This window comes from Hemiscyllium ocellatum, chromosome 32, assembly GCF_020745735.1.
Source record: "Hemiscyllium ocellatum isolate sHemOce1 chromosome 32, sHemOce1.pat.X.cur, whole genome shotgun sequence".
NCBI lineage: Eukaryota > Metazoa > Chordata > Chondrichthyes > Orectolobiformes > Hemiscylliidae > Hemiscyllium > Hemiscyllium ocellatum.
This window is the reverse complement of record NC_083432.1, coordinates 30,170,622-30,188,984: the sequence shown is the minus strand read 5'-3', so window position 1 is coordinate 30,188,984 and position 18,363 is coordinate 30,170,622. Positions and strand designations below refer to the sequence as shown.

The window sequence follows — 18,363 nt, the reverse complement described above, 5'->3', positions numbered from 1 at the left end:
TCAGTGTTTGTATTGGGCGTAACATTTAAGCCAATTTTTGAAATGAACTAATGCAAGACGGGATTTGAATTGACGCTTGTTTGCGTGCCTAAATGTTGCATATCTCCTTTCAACATCCTTCAGAGACTCCTGCGTTTGTTTTACTTTCTTCTGGTGACCAATATGGACATCATTGCATGATCCCACAAGTAAACTACCAAGGCCGTCAATGAAAAACTCTAGGAGTGATATAAAATAACATTTCCTTATCAGTATCACTGCTTTGTAGAAGAACAGTCAGATGTTGAAGTAATGAGGAACAAGAAAAACATCTTATCCAAAGTGAAGTTCCAGAATATTTGTGCATCTAAAACTACTCATTTTACTCAACCTTACTGTTGATATTCTACACTTGAACCCACTTTGAGTGAAATAGAAGCCATTATATTCTATGGAGAAAATTTTAATTTTAGATTGTATTTGTAACTTTCAATTCTACACTTAAACAGCTATTTATCACTCTAGCTTGTAGATTTTTAAACCAATGAGTATATTTGCTAAATACTGCTGACAGAGCCTTTTCACTGCTTGAAACAATTTTGCTAACTTAAAAGAAAACAGACTATTAAAAGCACAACAGGTCAGGCAGCATCCAAGGAGCAGAAAAATCGACATTTTGGGCGTAAGTCCTGATGAAGGGATTATGCTCAAAATGTCGATTCTCCTGCTCCTTGGGTGCTGCTTGACCTGCTGTGCTTTTCCAGCATCACACTCTGGACTCTGATCTCCAGCATCTGCAGTCCTCACTTTCGCCTATTAAACACATTCACTGTGGTATTACATAGGATACAGGATATCTAATGTCCAGAGATTTCCTGAGACCATCGAATAGGTCAGTTGTAAAAGTTGAAGCATGTGAAATGAGAAGCATACTTGCTTGGATTACCAAAAAGGGAATAACAGAAATTACAGATACATTATTTTGACAGTTGGACACCAGTGAAAACTTCTGGAAATATCAGACTGGATTATTGAAAAAAGCTCAGGAAGTCAGAGACAAAAAACGGAGGATAATTAAGGACAGGCCAATGCATGGTAGGGAAATTATTGAAATTCATTACCAGGTTCTAAATAACTTTCATTTAGAAATATATCTGTTTATCATCGACATAGATTTTTTAAAAAGGTGAATGATATTCATCTAATTGATTTAATTCTTTGGTGAGGTTGGTCAGGGTAATGCAACAGATGTATATATGGCTATTCAGAAGACATTCAATAAAATGGCTCACAGGATGCTAATTGACTAAATGCATGTCTATGGAATTAAGAGGAAATTGATATTATCAATATAAAATTCACTCAGTGACAGGAAGCAAGAGCTGGTGGTAGATTAATGTTTTGGGAGCTCTTTAACAGAAATGCTCCCTGAGAGTTTGTTTTGGATTCATTACTCTTTTATAAAATGATCTAGATTAGAACACTTGGAAAAGTAGTGGTCACCTTAGAAGGATAATTAACTTTCAGGATATCATAGGTAGGATGGTGAAACGGGCAGAAAACCTCAATAGGTTTAACACAGAAAGGTGTGAAGTGATGTATTTTGGCAGGATTAGTAGGCAAAGACGATAACTAGATGGCAAAAAGAGTGTTGATGAGTGGAAAGACATTTGTGCTCAGATAAATAAATTAGTAAGGATGGGAGGACAAGCTGATAAGATGGTTAACGTGCAATTTGATTACTTAGCTTATAGATAGAGGAATATTTAAGCAGAAAAATTAATTCTGCAACTTCATAAACACTGGTTAGTTCTCTGATTGAATATTGCGGACAATTATGAGTAGCAATTCAAGGCAAACATAAAGACTTTACAAAAGATACAGAAGAAGACTTTCCCTCTGGGGAAAGAAACTTCAGTTATGAGAAGAGATCAGGAAATTTGGGACTGTTATCCTTAGAACAGAGAAAGGTAAGAGGAGACTTGAGAGATGTTTTCAAGATTGAGAGTTCTGGCCAAGTAATTAAAGGAAGATTATTCTCTTTGATGAGTGGACCACCAATTAGATTTCTTGGATACAAATTATTAGGAAATCCCTTAGAGGGGGTATTTACGTTTCAGTATTTTCCAAACCAAATGATGTCCCTGATCAATCTTCTTACTTCTAATGAAAGCGATTTTAGATTTGGCTACTTCTTTGTAACATTGTGAAGCCCCTGATGATTTTCTCAAATACTCTAAAGCATCATTGACCTTTTGAAATCATTCCCAAATATTCATTTAATATATTGATCTTTGAATCAACTATATTGTTACATGAAAAACTTTTATTCCATAATATTGATATAAAACTATTCAGAGAAGTGTATATGATAAAGCATGTCTGAATCAAAATTCACCAAATTAGCTGAAAATTTGGGGATATTTCTGTCCATTCTTGGTCAATAGACAGGGAATCTTGTGACTTATGCCTTAAGATGATTCTGTAAATCCATGGACAAACTTAATAAAAACCTGATTAAGAGAAAGTGAGGCTGGAGATCAGGGTCGAAAAGTGAGGTGCTGGAAAAACACAGCCAGTCAAGCAGTATCTGAGGAGCAGGAGATCGAATGTTCTTCATCTGATGAAGAGCTCATGCTCGAAACATCGACTCTCCTGCTCCTCGGATGCTGCCTGACCCGCTGTGCTTTTCCAGCACCACACTTTGAGAAAAGTCTGATTAACACAGCCAGGACTATGAGTGTAAACATACAAATGACATGAATGCAATTACCTGGGTGAGCTACCCTTGACAATCGTGGGTCAAATCCAACACTCCATACCTTTTGTGTCCTGGCCAGAAAGAAGTTCACCACAAGACTGGTGACTACACAGTGTGGAAACCCATCCAATGCATGAAAACTGCCAAATTGGGAAAACAAGCAGTCTCCATCATCATTTCCTTTCTCATACCACAGTTTAAATTGAAATCGACTGCCACTCACAGAGGCTCCAACCTATGGCAAATAATTGAAAAAATGGTACATATGCTATGAACTTTATTTGAAAATAAAGTTAATTTAATTATAGTGTAGGTCTTATGGCCTGATAATGCATGCTTTATATTATTTTTAAAGATCCTTAACCATTCGAAACAAATAGGTTAGCATCTGCATTAAACAGCATACGAAAATTTTTTATAAAAACATGATAAGTATTGATACTATTCAATCACCAACAATAATAAGTAAGTTCTGTGTTCCAAAAAAAACCATGGTCTTTTTCAAAATCCTTGTTATTTATCAACATATTTCAGTTGTTTGAAAATTCACCGAGGAGTTTAAAACTTGAGTGTTGTTGAAAAATACACTTTTTGTTGAAGCTTTTAACTTTATGCTCTTCAGAACAATTCACAAGATGCCAATCTAAGGGAAAAACCAACATTTATATTACCTGAGAGGAAGTTGCTGATTGGTTAGCAAGTGGACTCTGATTCCTGAAGGTGCTTTTATGGAGAATGCACCAATGAATGAAGCTTGGCAGTTAACTGTCTAAGTTTTAGACCAGTAGGTTGACCTTAATTGGTCAGTGCGTTGTTCTGAGAAACGTACCACTGACTGGCTGTCACCTATTGTGTTGTATTATAACAGGCATCATTTCTTCTCAGTCCAAGGGGCTGGCTATGGTCAGTCAGATGTTTGGGTCCAGTCAGGATTCAGGAATCCATGTCCTTTCAGTTCAGAGATAGGGTCAAGATGAGTCCCATAGATCAAGTCATAGCAGTCTGTTGGAGGTCTGTAGAGACATCTGTCAAGGGGCTGGGCTGTGCTTAGTTGGGTCTAACCTGGTAAGTCAATCCAGAACATGGGCCACGGTTAATCCTTTAGTATTAAGCAGTTAATATTGTAGATAATAACTTATAATTTTCTGGCATAGATGAAGTTAAATTCAATGGAATGAGAATGAGAAAACATATGAAGCCTGGTGATACTTAATATTTAGAAGGGTCACTGGTTTTAAAGTGTTTCTGCGATTTGCTGAAGGAATGTATATTTTTGTTTACGTTAAGCATTGTAACTCAGCAGGAATGGGCTGAGCGATCACAGTACATCTGGAAAAAACTCATGTTTTAACATACAACATAGAACAGTGCAGCACAGTATTGGTACGTTGGCCTTTTATCCTCCTCTAAGATCAGACTAACCCAGGCACCCTTCATTGTACTATCTTCTATGTGCCTATCCAAGAGTTGTTTAAAAGTCCCTAATGTATTTGTTTCTACTACCATTGCTGCCAGTGCATTTCATGCATCCACCACTTTCTGCGTGAAGAACATCTGCCATCTCCCCAAACCTTCTTCCAATTACGTTAAAATTATGCCCCCTTGTGATAGCCATTTCTCTCCTGGTTTTCCACGTTATCTATCTGTATACCTCTACCATCATCTTGTACACCTCTATCAAGTCATCTCTCATACTTCTTCACACCAGTGAGAAAAGCCCTAGCTCCCTCAACCTTTCTTCGTAAGACATGCCCTCCAGATCAGTCGGCATCCTGGTAAATCTCCTCAGTACCCTCTCTAAAGTTTCCACATCCTTCCTCTGTTGAGGAAACCAGAACAGAATACAATATTCCAAGTGTGATCTGACCAGGTTTCTATACAGCTGCAGCATAACCTCATGGCTTTTGAACTCAATCCCCCTGCTAATGAAAGCTAACAAACCATTTGCCTTCATAACAATCCTATTAACTTGAGTGGCAACTTTGAGAGATCTTATGTACGTAGACCCCAAGGTCCCATTGTTCCTCACACTGCTGAGAATTCTGTCTTTAAAAAAAGTGAACACTTCACACTTTCCAGGTTGAACTCCATCTGTCACTTGTCAGCCCAGTCCTGCATCCTGTCAATGTCCAGTTGCAACCTGCAACAGCCCTCCACGCTATCTACCACTCTACCAACCCTCATGTCATTGGCAAATTTACTAATCCACCCTTCCACTTCCTCATTCAAGGCATTTATAAAAATCACAAAAAGCAGAGGTCCCAGAACTGATCGCTGCAGATCACCACTGGTCACCAAGCTCCAGGCCGAATACTACCACCCTCTGTCTTCTATGGGCCAGCCAATTCTGTATTCATTCAGCCAGAAGTCTCTCTATCCCATGCCTCTTTACTTTCTGAATAAGCCTACCATGGGGAACTTTGTCAAATGCCTGCTAAAATCCATGTATCCTGTACATCACATCCATTGCTCTACCTCATCAATATGTTTGTCACATCCTCAAAGAATTCAGTAAGGTTTGTGGGGTATGACCAGTCCCTCACACAGCCATGCTGACTATCTCTAATCAAACAATGGTCTTCAAAGTAATCATAAATCCTGTTTCTCAGAATGCTCTCCAATACTTTACCCACCACAGATATGAGACTGACTGGTCTGTAATTAGACCTGAAAATGTGTTGCTGGAAAGGCGCAGCAGGTCAGGCAGCATCCAAGGAGCAGGAGAATCGATGTTTCGGTCATGAGCCCTTCTTCAGGAGTGAGGAGTGTGTGCCAAGCAGGCTAAGATAAAAGGTAGAGAGGAGGGACTTGGGGGAGGGGCGTTGGAAATGCGATAGGTGGAAGGAGGTTAAGGTGAGGGTGATAGGCCTGAGAGGGGGTGGGGGTGGAGAGGTCAGGAAGAAGATTGCAGGTTAGGAAGGTGGTGCTGAGTTCGAGGGTTGGGACTGAGACAAGGTGGGGGGAGGGAAATGAGGAAACTGGAGAAATCTGAGTTCAAGGATTACCAAGATTATCCCTATTCCCTTTTTTGAACAAGAAAATAACATTTGTCACCCTCCAATTATTTGGCACTACTCAAGTGGACAGTGAGGAGGCAAAGATCATCACCAAAGGCACAGCAATCTTTTCCCTCTCTTCCTGTAGTAACTTGGCACGGGGGATTTAATTATCCTTATGATTTCCAAAATTTTCAGTACATTCTCCTTCTTAACATCAACCTGTTTGAACATATCAGCCTGTTTCACACTGTCCTTATAAATGCCAAGGACTCTCTCAGTGTTGAACGCAGAAGCAAAGTATTAAGTAAGCACCTGGGAGATTTCTAATGAAGAGCTTATGCTCGAAACATTGACTCTCCTGCTCCTGGGATGCTGTCTGACCGGCTGTGCTTTTCCAGTACCACACTTTTTGATTCATTAACAGCCTCCCATACCTCCTTCGACTCCAAGTGCAAGTTCCCTCCACTATCCCTGATCAGTCCTGCCCTCAAACAGGCCAACCTCTTGTTCCTCACCTAAGTGTAGAATGCCTTAGTCCTACCCACGAAAAGGTTTTCATGCCCCCTTTCTAACTCTCCAAAGTCCATTAAACAGTTTGGTTTAAGATGGACACACTGAATTCAATGTGATAAAGTAGACTATTTACTAGCTGAATTTGTAATGATCCTAGAATTGTGTTGTGTAAATATCATATGTAATTTATATGAATAGATGACCTAAAAGTGGTGAACTGTGAGCAGAAGCTAAGCTGAGGTCAAAGAGCATTCAAAGCAAGTGATAAACCATTTCTATCAAAGGAGATTTGAGCAATTCTTAATGAGTTAATGAATCAAACATAGAAAACATGACATGCTTCTGATATTTGTTAATAGTCAAACAATTTGCTGGAGACTGAATAGTGTCATGACTGTCAATAGATATCTTATTTGTGTGGAAAAAGGATTAAAAATAAATCTTTGTCATTGTACAGCAGTTTTTTAAACTTGAAAGTCTTTTGTCTGAGGCAATATCTGTTGGCTAGAAACACATTGGCCTTAAAACCCACATAAACCAGACACATTGGGATCTTTGCAGTTACGACTCCTCTCGCCAAAGAACCAAGTACAGAATAACTTTGTTAAAGGAGCAGTATCGTCTCACCTCCCCCCTTAAAATAAATGAACCATCAATATCCAAAGATGGCTTCATTTTGAAACCATTTAATCTTATATCGTTAGTACATCAAATTCTATTACAGTCTGTTTTATTCCACTATTGAACACCTACGTTTCTCATCCATATCCCAACAATGCATCAGCAATCATGTTTTCATGTCCTGCTGCATACACACTTTTCTAATTGAATGGCTGGAGCAACAATCTTCATCAAAACAGTCCAGAATTTTTGTTCTTAAATTTCACCACAAACATCAATGGGTAACGATCAGTGTACACAATTGTCTCAGACACATTACTGGCAACATAAACTTTGAAATGTTGTAACGCCAACACCAAGCTCAAAGTCTCTTTCTCAGCTGTCAACTATTTCTGCTGATCAATGTTCAATTTCCTGGAGAAATATCTATCAGTCTTTCTATCTTCTTGTTGTCTTCCTGTAAGAGCACAGCACCGACAACATCACTCACATCGATAGCCACCTTGAATGGATTTGCATAATTAGGCGCGGCTAATACTGGGGCTGTGGTTAACACAGCTTTCAGGCTGTCAAATGTCTTCTGACAGTCTGCTGTCTACTGAAACCTTTTACCTTTCTTCAGTAATTCAGTGAGCAGCCACACTCCTAAAATTTGGTCCAAATTTCTGATAAAATCCACTTAATCCCAGGAATCGTGGTACTGCTCTTTTTGTTGGTGGTATGGGAAACCCCCCAATAACATTTGTTTTTGCATACTGTGGGGCCATTTGTCCATGTTCAATAACATGGTCCAGGAAGGTGACTTGGCTTTGGCAAATTCACTTTTAGTCAGGTTTATCACCAAGCCTGTCTCCCAAAGTTGATCAAATAATTCATATAAATGTTGCAAATGTTCCTTCTCTGTGTCACTAAGATTCAACAGATCCTCAATATATACGACACAGTTGGGTAATCTGGAAATGACCTTATTGGTTAGTCTCTGAAATGTGGCTGGCATGCTTTTCACACCAAACTGTATGACTTTAAACTGATACAGTCCACGTGATATTACAAAAGCCGAAATTGTCTTCGCTCTTTCGGACAAGGTACCTGCCAGTATCCTCTGAGCAAGTCCAACTTAGTTGCTTGTCCCATCTTTTCAACACAGTCTTCCAAACGCCGAACCGGAAATGCATCAGTCTTTGTAACTGCACTGACTTTGCGATAGTCCAAACATAATCATTGGGTACCACCTGGCTTTGGCACCATTACTATGGGTGAGCTCCAGTCACTGCAACTCACTTCGATTATGTCATCTTGGAGCATGTGTTCAATCTTCTTTTGAACCTGTGTCAACTTTAGAGGGTTATGCCTGTAAGGATGTTGCTTAATCAGAACAACATTCCCTATATCCATATCATGCATAATTAGATTAGTACCTCCCAGCTTATTTCCCTATGTAATAGCAATAACTCTTTCAGATCATTTTAATTTTCCTCTGGAAGGTAACTCAATAACTTTTTAAAATCAATTATTGATAACTTCCTCATTGTCCAATTTAATTTGAGAACACCCATTTCAAAATCCTCTGAACTTGATTTTCACTTTGTGTTGTAACCAATAACACAGTCTCCTTTTGCTCTCCTTCTCTGTCAAAATACCTTTTGAACATATTCACATGAAACACTGTGAGATTTCTTTCTGTCTGGAGTCCTTATCAAATAGTTCACTTCACCCAATCTCCTTTCGATTTGATAAGGTCCACTAAACCTTGCTTTTAAAGGTTCACCTATCACTGGAAGTAACACTAATGCTTTATCCCTGATAGCAAAATTATAAGTTTTTGGTTTCTTGTCTACTTCCCATTTCACTGTAGGTTGAGATACTTGTAAATGCTGTCTAGCCAATTCCCCAGATCTATTTAATCGTTCCCTAAAATTTGATACGTTGTCCAAATATGTGGTCTCTGAATTCTGACTTACCAATTTATCTTTAATCAGTTTTAGCAGACCTCTCACTTCATGCCCAATTCAAATGGACTGAATTTGGTTGATTCATTTGATGCATCTCTGATGGTAAAAAGTACAAACGGAATTTCCGTATCACAGTCATCGGGATAGTCTTGACTATATACCCTCAACATGATCCTTAATGTCTGATGCCACCTTCCTTGGGTTCCCTCTGATTCTAGACGGTATGCAGTAGATTTGAATTGTCCCTTATCTGATTGTATCCCTGTGGGTAGTCCACATCTAGTGAAAAATTTGAGTAACTGCTCTACAATTCTTTTAGCTGTGATATTGTGTAATGGAATAGCCTCTAGAAATCTAGTAGACACATCTATTATTGTTAACAAATCCTGATTCCTGCTTTTTGTTTTAGGTAGGGATTCTATGCAATCAATTAAGACTCTTGTAAAAAGCTCCTCAAATTTAGGAATAGGTATTAATCGTGTTGGTTTTATTACTGCCTGTGGTTTTTCCAATTACCTGACAGGTATGACATGTCTGGCAAAATTTAGTTACATCTTTGTGCAGCCCAGGCCAGTAAAAATGTTTTTGTATTTTAGCTTGAGTCTTTCTTAGCTCTAAATGACCTCCTTTCTACAACCCACTGGCAATACAACTTGATGCACTTCTGCACATTTCTCTGTCTGAACATGTGGTTGTCTGCATTTCCTCATTAAGGAATCATTTTAAAATTAGTAGCATTCAGGGATACATCTGGATTCTTTATCTGTGATTGCCTTTTGGTACAACAGGTTTAGTTTCTCATCTTTCATTTAATTTCTCCGAACTAAAAATACCTACTTTATCATCTATCTGCACCTGGTTTGTCTCAATCATTTGATCAAACAGGGTCTCTGCTAACTCCAATTCAGCTTTCTTATCTAGACTCTTTGATCTCTCTCATTTCAACTGGTGTCTTTGTGACCTCGTTACCACACCGTCAGGAAAAATCCCAGGATATGCTTCCTGCAATATCCTGAGTTGCCTGAGTTTCCACTGGCTTTTCAACCACAATAGGCAGCACTCCTACCCGTGAACCAGCTGTATCATTAGTAAGGACAAATTGTATTCCTGGAGTTGAGAATTTGTCCAGTACTCTTACCACAACTTCTCCACTCTTCACTGAACACTCTAATCTCACTTTACATAATTGAGCACTTCTTGTCTCACCGTGAATTCCTGTTACTGGCATTTTTTTCAGCCAATAGTCCTTCAGAGGTACATATCCCCTCATCTTTCAACATCAAAGATTGAAAGGATCTGTATCTCTTAATATTGTAACCTGATGCTCCTGGCCAGTGTCAGTAAACTTTACCTTCACAGGCAAATGATTTTAGAAGATCTGGCACTCCCGCTTGAACCAACCTCTGACCAGGTTGTACATTCTGGTGCAGCTTTTTAGCCTCCACTGTCTCTCTGTTATAACTCCAACAAAATTCACTGGTTTATTCTATTTTTCCACATCTGGCTTCCCAGTACATTTCCTAATCCACCAACACTGTCATTTCACTTGGCCTACTTTATTGCAGTGAAAATTTTTTAACTTCTCTTCCCATTTCAAGGGTTTCCTTTTTACCCTTTAGGAAGTTATCCTTAGGATCGTACGTGAGATCTACCTTTCCCTTGCCAATTGAGGATTTCTCTTTTCCCCAATTTCTATCCCTCGAAGATTGAAACTGATGTTGGAAGCCAAACTTTGATTTATGAACCAACTCACAAACATTAGCTATTTCAGCTGGTTATCTTGTTGATTTAATTCCCTGCTCTTCCACATGAGCTCTCACTACCTCATGAAGTGATATTTTGAACTCTTCCAAAATAATCGTCTCTCTAAGAGTGGCATAGGTTTGCTCTATTTTGAATTCCCCATATCCACCTATCAAAATGACTTTGTTTGACTCTTTCAAATTAGATGTAAGTTTGACCAGGGTCCCTCCTTAGATTCCCGAAATGCTGACTGTGGGCTCCTGGCACAAGCTCATATGCACTTTAGTTGGCTTTCTTCACCTCCCCATACGGTTCAGACACCTCCTCTGATAGGAATACAAATCCCTCTCTAGCTCTACCTACAAATGTTGTTTCAATAAACAATGGTGACTGGCCACTGCCCTTGTTTAGCCACCTGCTCAAATGAGATGAAAAAGGCTTCTATATCCTTCTCATCAAATTTAGGCAATGACTGGATATACTTAGGAGTTCTCCACCAGGACTTTGGCTCCCATGGGATTGGTCATCTCACACTCTTCTTCTCTAAGCTGACCTTCAGCCTTCCTCTCCATTCTTTCAAGCTGACATTTCTGTCTAAGTAAAAAGGTAAAAACAATGACTGCAGATGCTGGAAACCAGATTCTGGATCAGTGGTGCTGGAAGAGCACAGCAGTTCAGGCAGCATCCAACGAGCAGCGAAATCGATGTTTCGGGCAAAAGCCCTTCATTAGGAATAAAGGCAGTGAGCTGGAAGCATGGAGAGATAAGCTAGAGGGGATGCTGCCTGAACTGCTGTGCTCTTCCAGCACCACTGATCCAGATTTCAGTCTAAGTGCCAATTTCTGAAAGTTCAAACTCCCTCTCTTTCTTCCTTTCCTCTCTTCCCTTTTCTCTCTTTCTCTCCCTTTTCCTTTTTGTTCTGCTAAAGCGACTCATTCTTTTTCTCTTTCCTTTGCTTTTAATCATAATTCAAATGATTTCATTTCTTTTGCCCTTTCCTCTTCTTTTGCCCCTGACTCAAGCTGCTTCATTTCCAATTGAATCTTAGCCAAGATTCTGATGGTGTTTCCAGCAAATTTTAAATGCCTAACAATTGCTATAATTATCTCTCTTTTCCTCACAGGAACGAGATGGGTTCAACTCCAGTTTACCTGTCAGTTCCAGCAGCTTTTTCTCAGGTCACATTTTTCCATTCCACAGAAAACTTTTAGAGACTGAAAGTGCCATTATTACAGTAAGCACTGTTTAATGTAACTGAATTCAACAAACCACACCAACACCTACCACTTGCAGCCTTTGAGTCCAACAAGCCTAATCCCAAATTGGAACTATAGAACAAATCTGGATTAGGAATTGGCTGGCTGGAAGGAGACAGAGGGTAGTAGTTGATGAACTATGTTCATCTTGGAGTGCCGTTACTAGCGGTGTACCACAAGGATCTGTTTTGGGACCATTGCTTTTTGTTATCTTTATAAATGATCTAGAGGAAGGGCTTGAAAGCTGGGTAAGCAAGTTTGCGGATGACACAAAAGTCGGTGGAGTTGTGGATAGTGTGGAAGGAAGTGGTAGGTTACAGCGGGATATAGATAAGTTGCAGAGCTGGGCTGAAATGTGGCAAATGGAATTCAATGTAGCTAAGTGTGAAGTCATTCACTTTGGTAGGAGTAACAAGAAGGTGGATTACAGGGCTAATGGTAGGCTACTTGGTAGTGTGGATGAGCAGAGGGATCTTGGTGTCCATGTACACAGATCTCTGAAAGTTGCCACCCAGGTAAATAGTGCTGTGAGGAAGGCATATGGTGTACTGGGCTTTATTGGTAGAGGAATTGAGTTCCGGAGTCCTGAGGTCATGTTGCAACTGTATAAGACGCTGGTGCGGCCTCATCTGGAGTATTGTGTGCAGTTTTGGTCGCCATACTATAGGAAGGATGTGGAGGCATTGGAACGAGTGCAGAGGAGGTTTACCAGGATGTTGCCTGGAATGGTAGGAAAATCTAATGAGGAAAGGCTGAGGCACTTGGGGCTGTTCTCATTGGAGAAGAGAAGGTTTAGGGGAGATTTGATAGAGGTGTATAAGATGATTAGGCGTTTAGATAGGGTCGACACTGAGAACCTTTTACCGCTAATGGAGTCAGGTGTTACTAGGGGACACAGCTTTAAATTAAGGGGTGGTAGGTATAGGACAGATGTTAGGGGTAGATTCTTTACACAGCGGGTTGTGAGTTCATGGAATGCCCTGCCAGTAGCAGTGGTGAACTCTCCTTCTTTATGGTCATTTAAGCAGGCATTGGATAGGCATTTGGAAGTTATTGGGCTAGTGTAGGTTAGGTAGGATTCGGTTGGCGCAACATCGAGGGCCGAAGGGCCTGTACTGCGCTGTATTTTTCTATGTTCTATGTTCTATGTTCTAAATCCTGCAAAGAGCCCCCAGTCTGTTATGGTCCAAGCCAGACCCCCTCAAAACATTTCAAAAGTGTAGCCTAGACCCTAACTTTTCTAGTTGTTTTAAGCAGGTGTAAAGTGGATATTCCGGGAGGGATGCAGCTGTCCCAAGCACTTGGGTTTAAACAAAACAGAATTTATTTATACACAAACAGCAGAGAACAGAACATAGAACAACATAATGTATCTGAAAACACAATTGACTCTATGGCAACTTAATAATGCTGTTCCAAATACTGGCAACATCCCCATAACCATCCCATGGGCAAAAAAAGGTCAAATCAAACACAGGTTCTTATAGGAGAGAGGATCAGCATGGAGCTGTTTCTTTGACCAGCAGTGTCAAAAACAGCCTGACTGCTAAAACCAAACAAACCAGAGAAAAGCTGAGCTGGGAGAACAGGCTACTCCCCTTTCATTGTACAGCTTTTCAATTTTAACTGAAAGCCTTTTTCCTGAGGCAGAATCTATTAGTTATAATCAAATTGATCCTAAATCACACGCAAACTAGGCACATTGGAGCCTTTGCATTTATGACCCTCTCAATGAAAAACCGAGGAGAGATTAGCTTTGTGAGAGCAGTAGCGTCATCACATTGCTAATGAGGATTAGATGATGTGATCATTCTCGTTGAAGCAGTCTTGGTGTTCCCTGGTTTTGTCACTGATGGTGTCCTCACAGCATGAGATGGTGGCTGTCGTCAGCTCTTTCCAGATTTCCTCCACTCATTTAAAATGAACGTTTCGGAGACTTTAATGAAAATATTGTTGGAAGTTTGCCAATCTGCTCGGTTCTTGAGGTTGCTCAATGTTGATTCTTTTTAACTATTTTGTCATTTTCAGCTGCTTGTGGTGGAATTTGATGGACATTGAGGACCAGATAAGCCTGTGTCTATCCAGCAATCACATACATGGTCATCACTTTAAACAAGGAGACCTCCTCTTTTTCTCAGGAGATCAAACAATGACACCGTTGATCATGTGCCATTGCTTTGATCATGAATGCATCCAATAAGTCTCAAATTGTCTTTTCGGTGGAACGGTGTAATGGGGATGACCAGCTGGTGTTCCACACACTTGATGAGCAGGATCATCCCACTGGAGTTGCAATTCCTAACTTCCCCCTTTCTGATGGTTGGGCATCCTTTCCAATCCTGGTGTTGAATTCTCCAAAAAGGAGGATAATTTTATCTTCCTTGGGGATGCTGGTGAGTATGATGCCCAGGGTGGAAGCAGAAGCCTTCTTTCTACTCAGCTATAGCATTAAGGGTTGAAACATAGGGACTTACAACCATTGCCTGTTGGTTCTTGGCAGATTGTAGATGGTGAGTCATGAGATGATCATTGATGCCAACGGGGAGCTCTGAGAGTTGGCTGACAAGTTTGTTCTTGACAGCGAATCCAAATCTATCTGTCTTGGGTTGATCGTTGAGTTTTTCTGTCCAGGAAAATGTATAATCACTACTTTCTTCCCTCAGCTGCCCTTTGCCTACTCTTTGAGCAGTCTGCAGGGCAGTGATGTCATTGCTGAAGTGCCTGAGTTCATGTCCAACATGGTCAATTCTTTGTTCTGGCCACTGGTATACTCATTATCCATGATTGTTTGAACATTCCCGGTTGTGAGAGTAAGTTTCTCTTCAGTTTTATGACTGGAAATAGATGAACCACTGGATCAGTATTCCAGTCAGGTTGGTAACATGGTAGACTATTTGAGGACACCTTTTCTAACCCCTTCGCCATGTGGGCTGAGCAGATTGGATCCTGCAGAGTGTTGCTTAGTTGTGAAGAAATCTCCTGTTTCTATTTGAAGAGTGAAAAGACTGAGTCAGACCCTGCTGCCTATGTACTGGTCCAAAGATAGGGATTTCCAGATCTCGCAGTCTTGTCCCTGTCACTTCTCATTGATCACTGCAGAGCTTGTGTTGTGTACGTGGGGTGACTGAAATCCTCTCGGTAGATGTCATGTGTGGGACATTTTTAACATGTGAATGCTGTTTCCCATCAGCAGTCTCTTTGACACACCTTGACATTTCCGCACTCTTGACTCTAATCTCCAGCATCTGCAGTCCTGCGGATTGAAGGGTCCTGAAGTGGATGATAAGGCGTTCTTCCTCCAGGCATCGGGTGATGAGTGAGTGGCAGTGGAGGACGCCCACGACCTGCATGTCCTCGGCAAAATTAGGGCACATGGTATTGGGGGCAAGATACTGACTTGGATTGAGAATTGGCTGACTGACAGTAAGCAAAGAGTAGTGGTAAACGGGACCCTTTTAGAATGGCAGGCAGTGACCAGTGGGGTACCACAAGGTTCGGTGCTGGAACTGCAGCTGTTTACAATGTACATTAATGATATAGATCAAGGCATTAAAAGTAATATTAGCAAATTTGCTGATGACACAAAGCTGGATGGCAGGGTGAAATGTGAGGAAGATGCTATGAGAATACAATGTGACTTGGACATGCTAGGTGAGTGGATGGATGCATGGCAGATGCAGCTTAATGTGGATAAATGTGTGCAAGAACAGGAAGGCAGATTACTTTCTAAATGGAGTCAAGGTAGGTAAAGGGGAAGTACAACGAGATCTAGGTGTTCTTGTATATTAGTCAATGAAAGCAAGCATGCAGGTACAGCAGGCTGTGAAGAAAGCTAATGGCATGCAGGCCTTCATAACAAGAGGAATTGAATATAGGAGAAAAGAAATCCTTCTGCAACTGTACAGGGCCCTGGAGAGACCATACCTGGAGTATTGTGTGCAGGTTTAGTCTCCACATTTGAGGAAGGACATTCTGGCTATTGAGGAAGTGCAGCGTAGGTTCATGAGGTCAATTCCCAGAATGGCGAGACTATCATATGTTGAAAGATTGGAGAGACTGGGCTTGTATACACTTGAGTTTAGAAGAATGAGAGGGGATCTGATTGAGATGTATACGATTGTTAAAGGATTGGACACTCTGGAGGCAGGAAACATGTTTCCACTGATGGGTGAGTCCAGAACCAGAGGACACAGTTTAAAAATAAGGGATAGGCCACTTAGAACAGAGTTGAGGAGAAACTTCTTCACCCAGAGAGTGGTGGGTGTACGGAATGCTCTGCCCAGAAGGCTGTGGAGGCCAAATCTCTGAATACTTTCAAGAAAGAGGTGATTAGAGCTCTTAAGGATAGTGGAATCAAGGGTTATGGGGATAAGCAGGAACAGGATTCTGATTGAGGATGATCAGCCATGATCATAATGAATGGTGGTGCTGGCTTGAAGGGATGAATGGCCTACTTCTGCACCTGTTGTCTATTGGCAGAGTGGGAGGGGGAGTTGAAATGTTTGGCCATGTGGCGGTAGGGTTGATTGGTGCAGGTTCCTGAAGATGTTCTCTGAAGAGCTCTGCAAGAAGGCGTCCAGTTTCCCCAATGTAGACAAGACTGCATCGGGAGCAATGGATACAATAAATAACATGTTGGAAGTGCAGGTGAAACTTTGATGAATGTGGAAGGCTCCTTTGGGGCCTTGGACAGAGGTGAGGGGAGGTGTGGGCCTAGGTTTTGCAATTCCTGCGTTGGCAGGGGAAGGTGACAGGAGGGGAGGGTGGGCTGTTGGGGGGGCATGGACTTGACCAGGTAGTCGCATAGGGAACAGTCTTTGGGGAAGGCGGATAGGGGTGGGGAGGGAGATATAGCCCTGGTGGTGGGATCCGTTGCATGTGGCAGAAATGTTGGCGGATGATATGAATTATGCGGAGGTTGGTGGGGTGGAAGGTGAGGACCAGGGGGATTCTGTCCTTGTTGTGGTTGGAGGGGTGGGGTTCGAGGGTGAAGGTGCGGGACTTGGATGAGATGCGTTGGAGGGCATCATCAATCACATAGGAGGGATATTTACAGTCTTTAAAGAGGCCATCTGGTGTGTTCTGTGGTTGAACTGTTCCTCCTGGGAGCAGATGCAGAGGAGGCAGAGGATATGGGAATACGGGATGGCATTTTTGCAGGAAGCAGGGTGGGAGGAGGTTAATCCAGGTAGCTGTGAGAGCCAGTGGGTTTGCAAAAAAATGTCAGTGTTGAGTCAGTCATCGTTGATGGAGTTGGAGAGGTCCAGGAAAGGGGTAGGAGGTGTCAGAGATGGTTCAGGTGCATTTAAGGTTGGGGTGGAATGTGTAGGTGAAGTTGATGAATTGCTCAACCTCCTTGTGGGAGCACGAGGTGGCGTCGATGCAGTCATTAATGGAGCGAAGAAAGAGGTGGGGAGTGATGCCGGTGTAACTCTGGAAGATGAGCGCTCTAAGCTCATCTCAGGCCCTTCACAATTGAATTATTTGGAACAGTTTGATACGGGATATTCATTACGGTTTTGTGGAGGGTAGGTCATGCCTCACAAACCTTATTGAGTTTTTTGAGAAGGTGATCAAACAGATAGATTAGGATAAAATGGTTGATGTGGTGTATATGCATTTTAGTAAAGGGTTTGATGTTCCCCATGGTAGACTATTACAGAAAATATGAAGGCATGAGATTGAGGGTAATTTAGCAGATTGGATCAGAAATTGGCTAGCTGAAATAAGGCAGAGGGTGGTGGTTCATGGGAAATGTTTATCCTGGAATTGAATTCCTAGTGGGGTAATTCAAGGATCTGTTTTGGGGCCACTGCTGTTTGTCATTTTCATAATGGTCTGGATGAGGGAGTAGAAGGATGGGTTAGTAAATTTGTGGATGACAATGAAGTTGGTGGAGTTGTGGACAGTATGGAAGGATGTTGCAGATTACAGAGGGACATAGATAAGCTGAAGAGTTGGGCTGAGAGGTGGCAAATTGAATTTAATGTGGAAAAGTGTCAGGTGATTCACTTTGGAAGGCGTAACAGGAATACAGAGTACTGGGCTAATGGTAAGATTCGTGGTAGTGTGGATGAGCAGAGACATTGTGGTGCAGGCTCGAAGGGCAGAATGGCCTACTCCTGCACCTATTGCCTATTATCTATTGTGTCCATGTGCATAGGTTCCTGAAAGTTGCCACCCAGGTTGACAGGGTTGTTAAGAAGGCATCCAGTGTGTTACTTTTATTGGCTGAGGGATTGGGTTTCAGAACCATGAGATCATGCTGCAGCTCTGGTGTGGCCACACTTGGAGCATTACTTATAGTTCTGGTCGCTGCATTATAGGAAGGATGTGAAAGTATTGGAAAGGGTGCAGAGTAGATTTACCAGGATGTTGCTTCGGATGGAGGGAAAGTCTTATGATGAAAGGCGAGGGAATTGAGGCTGTTTTCATTAGAGAGAAGAAGGTTGAAAGGTGACTTAATAGAGACATACAAGATGAGCAGAAGATTAGATCGGGTGAACAGTGAGAGCCTTTTTTCCTTGGATACTTACAGC

At 41.4% G+C, this 18,363-nt stretch overlaps 1 protein-coding gene across 1 annotated transcript in view; it reads right to left on the bottom strand.

The window, feature by feature from the left end:
* Positions 1-18,363, bottom strand: part of LOC132830759 (beta-1,4 N-acetylgalactosaminyltransferase 2-like) — a 59,506-nt gene continuing 41,143 nt past the window's right edge. The window contains exons 8-9 of the mRNA XM_060848597.1: positions 2,753-2,975; positions 1-218 (exon numbers count right to left, since the gene is read on the bottom strand). Coding sequence (XP_060704580.1) covers positions 1-218; positions 2,753-2,975 — 441 coding nt within the window. The remainder of the gene's footprint in view (positions 219-2,752; positions 2,976-18,363) is intronic.